Source organism: Nanorana parkeri, unplaced genomic scaffold, assembly GCF_000935625.1.
Source record: "Nanorana parkeri isolate BGI_ZX_2015 unplaced genomic scaffold, ASM93562v1 scaffold3035, whole genome shotgun sequence".
Taxonomy (NCBI): domain Eukaryota; kingdom Metazoa; phylum Chordata; class Amphibia; order Anura; family Dicroglossidae; genus Nanorana; species Nanorana parkeri.
The window spans coordinates 3,095-15,080 of NW_017309303.1; the positions used below are offsets into that span (position 1 = coordinate 3,095).

Sequence of the window (11,986 nt, forward strand, 5' to 3'; positions counted from 1 at the left end):
CACCACGTGAAAAGTAGATACCTGCTTCATCGGCACACAAACGAATAACTGAAGCAGCCCATGTAGTGTACTGACAGCCATTAAGGAGGCCAAGGGCCGGGCCGTGGGGTAAGCAGAAGAGGCAACCGCCTTGGGAGATTCAGCACAACGGGATGGACGTGCAACCTTCGCTGCTAAAGTAGTTCAAAGGTCATGGGGAGGCACACTTTGGCCTTTTCGCCTTGGGTGCTAAGGGTCCTAGTCTCACCACTGAGGAGGCCCAATCAATCACCAGGCTGCAGAGTGATCTACAGGATGAAGACTTCGTATCATGGAGACCTCGAAGAGAAGATTTAGAGAACGGATGTTCGCCCGTGTGGTAAGTAACAATTGCTCTTTTATTCTGAGAAATACATTTCCCAAACTATAAAAGATCTGTCACATTTCGAACACGACTAAGGACGCACGCCCGTGTGACGTCTCTGGTGTGGAAGAATTGCTACATTTCCCACACTATAAAAAGCATAAAACAGGACCCTCACAAATGTGCTTCCTCTCGTGGGTAAGAAGGTTTCCCTTTTGAACGAAAGATCGGCCACATTTCGAACACGAGAACGGACGCTCGCCCGTGTGACGTCTCTGGTGTGCAGTTAGTACTCCTTTCTGAGTGAAACTTTTCCCGCACTCCGGACATGAAAAGGGACGCTCACCGGTGTGAATCCTCCGGTGTCTGATAAGATCACCATTCTGACTGAAACTTTTCCCGCAGTCAGAGCATGAGAAAGGACGCTCGCCCGTGTGTCTTCTCTTGTGCGCGAGAAGGTCCCCCTTCTGAGTGAAACATTTTCCACACTCTGAACATTCATAAGGACGCACACCTGTGTGAATTCTCTGGTGTCTAAGAAGGTCTCCTTTCTGCGAGAATTTTTTCCCGCACTCTGAACATGCAATATGTTTGTGTGTCCCATGATGATCTGCAGTCTCGTGGTGAAGTCCGTGATGTATATTTTCAGCAACTTGTTTTACGGCTGAAGAATATTGTATGATGCCGTTATCTTCGGTTTTGTAATCTGAAGATTAAATAAAATATTCAGATATTCTAAAAATCATGTCAACGAGCTGGAAAGATATACTTAATAAAGTAAAAGTAAGATAATATATTGTGTGTTCAGTTAGAAATCAAGAATGTTCAATTAAGGAATGGAGATGGACCTTCATATGGTCTCCAGTATCTCCTCCTCATTTGTTGGTCACATGACGTTATATTGGGGAATGGAGATGGACCTTCATATGGTGTACAGTATCTCCTCCTCATTTGTTGGTCACATGACGTTATATTGAGGAATGGAGATGGACCTTCATATGGTGTCCAGTATCTCCTCCTCATTGGTTGGTCACATGACGTTATATTGAGGAATGGAGATGGACCTTCATATGGTGTACAGTATCTTCTCCTCATTTGTTGGTCACATGACGTTATACTGAGGAATGGAGATGGACCTTCAAACTTAAGACTGTAAACCATTTCTCCATTCTGTGCTTATTACTCACCTATGCCGATGGTTACCGGATGTTCCTCCTCCTTAATTGTCACCATCACAGCCCCCTCCTCCGTAGACTCTTGATTACCTCTAACAATGGTCTCAATTTCCTCTTTATCCTCGGGTTTTATAACAATGGGGTTTACATTCTAAAAGCAGAATGAAAAAATGTTTTTAAAAGATTCCCACACTGTGGACACCAACTTTTTAATCACTTCGGAGTTGTAGATCCTAAGTCCCACCTACCTGATCATGGCGGGGGACGGTGAGATCTTCCTGTGTGGAATCCCGGGAATACAGAGGACGGGGACATCTCTCTGGTGGGTTCCTCTTACTGGATCCATCTGTAGGAAACACACACACTGACTGAATACATTGTTTCTATGTGTGTATCAGATGATGGGGGATGTAGGCGGAGCCTCCGTACTGCTCTCTCCTCTTACCTGATGATATTAGAAGTGTCTGGTTTGCCATTGTTAAATCCTTGTGTCCTTTCAGAGTGGAACCATTCCTGGACTCTAAAAAGCAAAATCATACGCTTGATCACGTGACACAATAGATAATAATTTTAGTGAAACCATTCCCACACTATTGACAGGAAAAAGGATACTGACCTGTGTGTTTTCTCTGGTGTCTAACAAAGCGTCCTTTCTCTACAAAACCTTTGCCACATTCCAGACAAGAAAAAGGAAGATCACCCGTGTGTCTTCTCTGGTGTGCTGTAAGTGCTCCTTTCTGAGTGAAACACTTCCCACACTCTGTACATGAAAAGGGACGTTCCCCTGTGTGAGTTCTCAGATGAGCCACAAATGCTGCTTTATGCGCAAAAGATTTCACACAGTACGTACATGGAAACGGCCGCTCGCCTGTGTGTCTCCTCTGGTGGGTAACAAGGTGCCCCTTCCGAAAAAAAGATTTGCCACACGTTGCACATGAAAAGAGACGCTCTCCCGTATGACTCCTCTGGTGCCTAAGAAGGTCTCCTCTGTAAGTGAAAAGCTTCCCACACTCTGGACAAGAAAAAGGACGCTCGCCCGAGTGACTTCTCTGGTGCACAGTAAGTAACTTTTTTTGACCGAAACACTTCCCGCACTGTGGACACGCATAAGGACGTTCACCAGTGTGACTTCTCTCGTGGGTCACAAATGCCGCTCTTTGAGCAAACGATTTCCCGCACTGTGTGCATGAAAAAGGACGTTCGCCTGTGTGTCCCCTCTGGTGCGTAATAAGGTGTCCTTTACGACTGAAAGATTTGTTGCATATTGAACACGAATAAGGACGCTCGCCTGTGTGAATTCTCTGGTGTCTAAGAAGGTCTCCTTTCTGGGCAAAGCTTTTCTCGCACACCGAACAGGAAAAAGGTCGCTCGCCCGTGTGACTTCTCTGGTGTCTAAGAAGGTCCTGCTTCGATGTGAAACCCTTCCCACACTCTGAACATGGAAATGGAACCTCGTGTTTGTTCGTCCGTTGATTAAGTGATGATTTTGACGTTTTACATTGATCAGTTTTCGAGGATGTGATTGTTTTGTCATCTCCGAGTGTAACTGTATCCACACTGCTGTAAGTAATCCAATGGAGCTTGGCCAGATCAGGGGATATACCCGTACTGTGACTTACTGGCTGCGTACTTGAGGAAACAGGATGTGGCTCATCAAGAGAAGCTTGAGTATTAGAGAAAGGCACCGGTCTATATTCCTGGTCAAGTCCAGGATTTATATTCCGAGTAACATTCTTTACTTCAGTAGAACATTCCACCGTGCCATCATCATCATCTTCTTCCTTATAATCTGGAGACACAGAGAAATGTGGATTTGAGGAATTCCGATCATCGTGTCCATCTGCTGGTGAGAGAAACATTTTATCGTTATTACAAGCAAGTAAATATTCATAATTGTTCCATCAGAAATCATCTACCCGGGATTATTATTCAACGTTCCTCAGAGGTCAAGAAATTAATATTGCCGAACATGAGATCACACTGAGGAATGGAGATGGACCTTCATATGGTGTACAGTATCTCCTCCTCATTTGTTGGTCACATGACGTTATATTGAGGAATGGAGATGGACCTTCATATGGTGTACAGTATCTCCTCCTCATTTGTTGGTCACATGACGTTATATTGAGAAATGGAGATGGACCTTCATATGGTGTACAGTATCTCCTCCTCATTTGTTGGTCACATGACGTTATATTGAGGAATGGAGATGGACCTTCATATGGTGTACAGTATCTCCTCCTCATTTGTTGGTCACATGACGTTGTATTGAGGAATGGAGATGGACCTTCATATGGTGTACAGTATCTCCTCCTCATTTATTGGTCACATGATGTTATATTGAGGAATGGAGATGGACCTTCATATGGTGTACAGTATCTCCTCCTCATTTATTGGTCACATGATGTTATATTGAGGAATGGAGATGGACCTTCATATGGTGTACAGTATCTCCTCCTCATTTGTTGGTCACATGACGTTATATTGGGGAACGGAGATGGACCTTCATATGGTGTACAGTATCTCCTCCTCATTTGTTGGGGACATGACGTTATATTGAGGAATGGAGATGGACCTTCATATGGTGTCCAGTATCTCCTCCTGATTTGTTGGTCACATGACGTTATATTGAGGAATGGAGATGGACCTCATCTGTACAGATCTCATGTTCATAGAAGTATAATGAAAATGTGAATTGTTTCTGTTTATCATTAACGTGCTGATATCAAACCTCATCTGCAGATTGCTCATTACCTCTCACGTGCGTCTCTCCTTCCTCTTTAACCTCAATTTTCATGTCAATTGGTTCATCACCCTAAGAAAACAATTGAAGGAACATGTTTAAAATGTAAACACCAATATACAGAGACTACACAGAGGAACATGATCTCAGGTTAGAAATAATTCTTGAGATCTCTGTGCTCAGCCCCACCTACCTGATCATGGTGGGGGATGGTGAGATCTTCCTGGGTGGGATCCCGGGAATACAGGGGGCGGGGACATCTCTCTGGTGGGTTCCTCTTACTGGATCCATCTGTAGGAAACACACACAATGACTGAATACATTGTTTCTATGTGTGTATCAGATGATGGGGGATGTAGGCGGAGCCTCCGTACTGCTCTCTCCTCTTACCCGGTGATGTGAGGGGCGGCTCATTCTCCATCACCACGTCCTTGTAGAGATCCCGGTGTCCTCCTGGGCACACTATCTCCTCTGTTATACCATCCTCATCTATTTCATCATTAACCTCTTCTTTAACAATAATGTTGAAATCATTCAGAATTCCAAACTGAATGAATTAAAAAAAAAAAAGTAATGATATGGGGGAAATAGTTGTACAAGCAAAAAAAAACAATTGCATAGATTGTCAAGCTTCTACCTGATGGTGCTGTGGGACCTGGTGGTCCTCCATCACCACGTCCTTGTAGAGATCCCGGTGTCCTTCTAGATACTCCCACTCCTCCATGGAGAGATAGACAGAGACATCCTGACACCTTATAGGAACCTGACACACACAATGATACCGTCACCACCCAGACACGCCCCTTGTCTGTTCCTGGATCATGTCCCAGAATTCCCGGCACCGCTCACCTCTCCCGTCACCACCCAGACACGCCCCTTGTCTGTTCCTGGATCATGTCCCAGAATCCCCGGCACCGCTCACCTCTCCCGTCACCAGCTAGACACGCCCCTTGTCTGTTCCTGGATCATGTCCCAGAATCCCCGGCACCGCTCACCTCTCCCGTCACCACCCAGACACGCCCCTTGTCTGTTCCTGGATCATGTCCCAGAATCCCCGGCACCGCTCACCTCTCCCGTCACCACCCAGACACGCCCCTTGTCTGTTCCTGGATCATGTCCCAGAATCCCCGGCACCGCTCACCTCTCCCGTCACCACCCAGACACGCCCCTTGTCTGTTCCTGGATCATGTCCCAGAATCCCCGGCACCGCTCACCTCTCCCGTCACCACCCAGACACGCCCCTTGTCTGTTCCTGGATCATGTCCCAGAATCCCCGGCACCGCTCACCTCTCCCGTCACCACCCAGACACACCCCTTGTCTGTTCCTGGATCATGTCCCAGAATTCCCGGCACCGCTCACCTCTCCTGTCAGCAGATCAATGATCTTCTTGGTGACTTCTAGAATCTTCCCCTTGTTGTTTTTCTTGGGGATCCGGGACTGAGGAGGAGGCACTGTGATGGTTACCTGGTCACCAGACTTCTTGACAGCAGGGAAACTCTGTATTGAAACAGAAGGAGTGATGTCATGTGACCTCCCAGAATCCTCCTCACCTCTCCGGTCAGGTCTGTGTATTATGAATAGAGATCAGAGTGATGTCATGTGACCTCCCAGAATCCTCCTCACCTCTCCGGTCAGGTCTGTGTGTTATGAATAGAGATCAGAGTGATGTCATGTGACCTCCCAGAATCCTCCCCACCCCTCCGGTCAGGTCTGTGTTTTATGAATAGAGATCAGAGTGATGTCATGTGACCTCCCAGAATCCTCCTCACCTCTCCGGTCAGGTTCGTGTTTTATGAATAGAGATCAGAGTGATGTCATGTGACCTCCCAGAATCCTCCTCACCTCTCCGGTCAGCAGGTAGATGATCTCCAGGGTGAGGTCCAATATCCTCTCAGTCACGTGACTCCGGTCCTCGTCCATCGAGGTGGTCATGTGATCTATACCGGATGCTCCTCTCTGTAGGACGGGTAATAGGCGGAGAATTATTTGGACTGCGGGGCTCTTTGTCAAATGAATCGCTGTCTTTAGTTTGTCATCTCTCGCGGTTCGGACTGTCCCGGATCTCCAAATCTACGAGAGGCGCCGACCTCCGTCCATGTTACTACACAGAGAGATTACACCGGGAGTGCTATTCATACCTTACATGTGTTCGTCTGGTTATTACTGTTTACATAATTCTCCCACATTTATGATGCATTTGTATGTAGAAGAGACAGCTGAAGATAAAAAGATGTGAAAACTCACCTCTGACCTCAAACCTCCCATTTATAGGTGACATCACTTCCTGTCTGTAACTGACATCACTTCCTCTCAGCGCAAGCCATTCAGTATGGATAAGAGCACCACCTTGTGGGGAACAAAGGAACTGAAGCTCCCCCATAGAGTTTATATACACACAGGTTCTCGTAGTGTGTGGCGGACATTGTGATTATTATAAATCATGTTGTAAAGTAGCTACAATGCCGGGCTGAGGCACACAATGTCAGGCTGGGGCACACAATGCCAGGCTGGGGCACACAATGTCAGGCTGGGGCACACAATGCCAGGCTGGGGCACACAATGTCAGGCTGGGGCACACAATGCCAGGCTGGGGCACACAATGTCAGGCTGGGGCACACAATGCCAGGCTGGGGCACACAATGTCAGGCTGGGGCACACAATGCCAGGCTGGGGCACACAATGTCAGGCTGGGGCACACAATGCCAGGCTGGGGCACACAATGTCAGGCTGGGGCACACAATGCCAGGCTGGGGCACACAATGTCAGGCTGGGGCACACAATGCCAGGCTGGGGCACACAATGTCAGGCTGGGGCACACAATGCCAGGCTGGGGCACACAATGTCAGGCTGGGGCACACAATGCCAGGCTGGGGCACACAATGTCAGGCTGGGGCACACAATGCCAGGCTGGGGCACACAATGTCAGGCTGGGGCACACAATGCCAGGCTGGGGCACACAATGTCAGGCTGGGGCACACAATGCCAGGCTGGGGCACACAATGTCAGGCTGGGGCACACAATGCCAGGCTGGGGCACACAATGTCAGGCTGGGGCACACAATGCCAGGCTGGGGCACACAATGTCAGGCTGGGGCACACAATGCCAGGCTGGGGCACACAATGTCAGGCTGGGGCACACAATGCCAGGCTGGGGCACACAATGTCAGGCTGGGGCACACAATGCCAGGCTGGGGCACACAATGTCAGGCTGGGGCACACAATGCCAGGCTGGGGCACACAATGTCAGGCTGGGGCACACAATGCCAGGCTGGGGCACACAATGTCAGGCTGGGGCACACAATGCCAGGCTGGGGCACACAATGTCAGGCTGGGGCACACAATGCCAGGCTGGGGCACACAATGTCAGGCTGGGGCACACAATGCCAGGCTGGGGCACACAATGTCAGGCTGGGGCACACAATGCCAGGCTGGGGCACACAATGTCAGGCTGGGGCACACAATGCCAGGCTGGGGCACACAATGTCAGGCTGGGGCACACAATGCCAGGCTGGGGCACACAATGTCAGGCTGGGGCACACAATGCCAGGCTGGGGCACACAATGTCAGGCTGGGGCACACAATGCCAGGCTGGGGCACACAATGTCAGGCTGGGGCACACAATGCCAGGCTGGGGCACACAATGTCAGGCTGGGGCACACAATGCCAGGCTGGGGCACACAATGTCAGGCTGGGGCACACAATGCCAGGCTGGGGCACACAATGTCAGGCTGGGGCACACAATGCCAGGCTGGGGCACACAATGTCAGGCTGGGGCACACAATGCCAGGCTGGGGCACACAATGTCAGGCTGGGGCACACAATGCCAGGCTGGGGCACACAATGTCAGGCTGGGGCACACAATGCCAGGCTGGGGCACACAATGTCAGGCTGGGGCACACAATGCCAGGCTGGGGCACACAATGTCAGGCTGGGGCACACAATGCCAGGCTGGGGCACACAATGTCAGGCTGGGGCACACAATGCCAGGCTGGGGCACACAATGTCAGGCTGGGGCACACAATGCCAGGCTGGGGCACACAATGTCAGGCTGGGGCACACAATGCCAGGCTGGGGCACACAATGTCAGGCTGGGGCACACAATGCCAGGCTGGGGCACACAATGTCAGGCTGGGGCACACAATGCCAGGCTGGGGCACACAATGTCAGGCTGGGGCACACAATGCCAGGCTGGGGCACACAATGTCAGGCTGGGGCACACAATGCCAGGCTGGGGCACACAATGTCAGGCTGGGGCACACAATGCCAGGCTGGGGCACACAATGTCAGGCTGGGGCACACAATGCCAGGCTGGGGCACACAATGTCAGGCTGGGGCACACAATGCCAGGCTGGGGCACACAATGTCAGGCTGGGGCACACAATGCCAGGCTGGGGCACACAATGTCAGGCTGGGGCACACAATGCCAGGCTGGGGCACACAATGTCAGGCTGGGGCACACAATGCCAGGCTGGGGCACACAATGTCAGGCTGGGGCACACAATGCCAGGCTGGGGCACACAATGTCAGGCTGGGGCACACAATGCCAGGCTGGGGCACACAATGTCAGGCTGGGGCACACAATGCCAGGCTGGGGCACACAATGTCAGGCTGGGGCACACAATGCCAGGCTGGGGCACACAATGTCAGGCTGGGGCACACAATGCCAGGCTGGGGCACACAATGTCAGGCTGGGGCACACAATGCCAGGCTGGGGCACACAATGTCAGGCTGGGGCACACAATGCCAGGCTGGGGCACACAATGTCAGGCTGGGGCACACAATGCCAGGCTGGGGCACACAATGTCAGGCTGGGGCACACAATGCCAGGCTGGGGCACACAATGTCAGGCTGGGGCACACAATGCCAGGCTGGGGCACACAATGTCAGGCTGGGGCACACAATGCCAGGCTGGGGCACACAATGTCAGGCTGGGGCACACAATGCCAGGCTGGGGCACACAATGTCAGGCTGGGGCACACAATGCCAGGCTGGGGCACACAATGTCAGGCTGGGGCACACAATGCCAGGCTGGGGCACACAATGTCAGGCTGGGGCACACAATGCCAGGCTGGGGCACACAATGTCAGGCTGGGGCACACAATGCCAGGCTGGGGCACACAATGTCAGGCTGGGGCACACAATGCCAGGCTGGGGCACACAATGTCAGGCTGGGGCACACAATGCCAGGCTGGGGCACACAATGTCAGGCTGGGGCACACAATGCCAGGCTGGGGCACACAATGTCAGGCTGGGGCACACAATGCCAGGCTGGGGCACACAATGTCAGGCTGGGGCACACAATGCCAGGCTGGGGCACACAATGTCAGGCTGGGGCACACAATGCCAGGCTGGGGCACACAATGTCAGGCTGGGGCACACAATGCCAGGCTGGGGCACACAATGTCAGGCTGGGGCACACAATGCCAGGCTGGGGCACACAATGTCAGGCTGGGGCACACAATGCCAGGCTGGGGCACACAATGTCAGGCTGGGGCACACAATGCCAGGCTGGGGCACACAATGTCAGGCTGGGGCACACAATGCCAGGCTGGGGCACACAATGTCAGGCTGGGGCACACAATGCCAGGCTGGGGCACACAATGTCAGGCTGGGGCACACAATGCCAGGCTGGGGCACACAATGTCAGGCTGGGGCACACAATGCCAGGCTGGGGCACACAATGTCAGGCTGGGGCACACAATGCCAGGCTGGGGCACACAATGTCAGGCTGGGGCACACAATGCCAGGCTGGGGCACACAATGTCAGGCTGGGGCACACAATGCCAGGCTGGGGCACACAATGTCAGGCTGGGGCACACAATGCCAGGCTGGGGCACACAATGTCAGGCTGGGGCACACAATGCCAGGCTGGGGCACACAATGTCAGGCTGGGGCACACAATGCCAGGCTGGGGCACACAATGTCAGGCTGGGGCACACAATGCCAGGCTGGGGCACACAATGTCAGGCTGGGGCACACAATGCCAGGCTGGGGCACACAATGTCAGGCTGAGGCACACAATGCCAGGCTGTGGCACACACAGCGGGCAGAGTTCTGTCTTGTATTATAACGGGAATGTTCTGTAGAGACAAAGCGATAATTCTGCCACTTTATAGATCGCTGGTTCGGCCTCATCTGGTCCAGTTTTGGTCACCGATCCACAGGAAGGAAGTCCTGGAGCTGGAGAGAGTCCAGAGAAGGGGAACCAAACTAATTAGGGGGCTGGAGGACCAGAGCTATGAGACAAGGAGGGGGAGTGGCTGGAGGACCAAAGCTATGAGACCAGGCTACTAAATCTAAACATGTTCACGCTGGAAGTGAGGAGATTAGGAGGAGACATGATTGTGATGTACAAAATGTTGGGTGGTGATGGCAACATCTGCAATAGACTGTTTACATTGAACTCCATAACAAGGACTAGAGGCCGCCTCCTAACACTGGTGGAGAAAAGATTTAACCACAAAGGGGGGTAGGGGGTTCTTTTCAGTCAGAGCGGTTACATTCTGGAACTCTCTTCCACAAGCCGTGGTATCAGCTGAGAGTGTGGAATCATTCATAAAAGCATTTAGATACCTTCCTCAGAGACCGCAACATACAGGGGGACAGGTACTCTTATATACTAGACCACACAGGTACTCTTATATACTAGACCACACAGGTACTCTTATATACTAGACCACACAGGTACTCTTATATACTAGACCACACAGGTACTCTTATATACTAGACCACACAGGAATGCCCTGCGTGTAATGCTGCTAGTATGCCCTGCGTGTAATGCTGCTGGTATGCCCTGCGTGTAATACTGCTAGTATGCTGCGTGTAATGCTGCGTGTATGCCCTGCGTGTAATGCTGTGTATGCCCTGCGTGTAATTCTGTGTGTATGCCATGTGTGTAATGCCCTGCGTGTAATGCTGCGTGTATGTTATGTGTGTAATGCCCTGTGTGTAATGCTGCGTGTATGCCCTGTGTGTAATGCTGCGTGTATGCCATGTGTGTATGTTATGTGTGTAATGCTGTGTGTAATGCCCTGCGTGTAACGCTGCTAGTATGCCCTGTGTGTAATGCCGCTAGTATGCCCTGCGTGTAATACTGCTAGTATGCCCTGCGTGTAATGCTGCGTGTATGCCCTGTGTGTAATGCTGCGTGTATGCCATGTGTGTAATGCTGCGTGTATGCCCTGTGTGTAATGCTGCGTGTATGCCATGTGTGTAATGCTGCGTGTATGCCATGTGTGTAATGCCCTGCGTGTATTCCCTGCGTGTAGTGCCTGCATGTTGTGCTGTGTGTAATGCCCTGCGTGTTGTGCTGCGCGTATGCCCTGCATGTTGTGCGTGTGTTTGTGCAATGGCCGGTAGGGGCGAAGGGGGTTCTTCACAGTGAGAGCTGTTAGGGTCTGGAACTCACTGCCACAGGCGGCGATCTCAGCTAATAATGTGGAATTGTTCAAGAAACTGTGCACCTAATGGGCCCATGAGGAGGGGGGAGGGGTCTCCCTCCTTCCATGTCTCTCAACCACACTCCCATCCTCCCATGTCTCTCAACCACACTCCCATCCTTCCATGTCTCTCAACCACACTCCCATCCTCCCTCCTTCCATGTCTCTCAACCACACTCCCATCCTTCCATGTCTCTCAACCACACTCCCATCCTCCCTCCTTCCATGTCTCTCAACCACACTCCCATCCTCCTTCCATGCCTCTCTCTCAAACACACTCCCCTCC

The 11,986-nt window shown here is 51.6% G+C and overlaps 1 protein-coding gene across 1 annotated transcript in view; it reads right to left on the reverse strand.

Moving 5' to 3' along the window:
* Window positions 1-485: 485 nt before the first annotated feature.
* The window catches only part of LOC108802693 (zinc finger protein 585A-like), a 41,957-nt gene continuing 30,456 nt past the window's right edge, over window positions 486-11,986 (reverse strand). The window contains exons 6-7 of the mRNA XM_018574549.1: window positions 2,135-2,959; window positions 486-953 (exon numbers count right to left, since the gene is read on the reverse strand). Coding sequence (XP_018430051.1) covers window positions 493-953; window positions 2,135-2,959 — 1,286 coding nt within the window. The 3' untranslated portion in view covers window positions 486-492. The remainder of the gene's footprint in view (window positions 954-2,134; window positions 2,960-11,986) is intronic.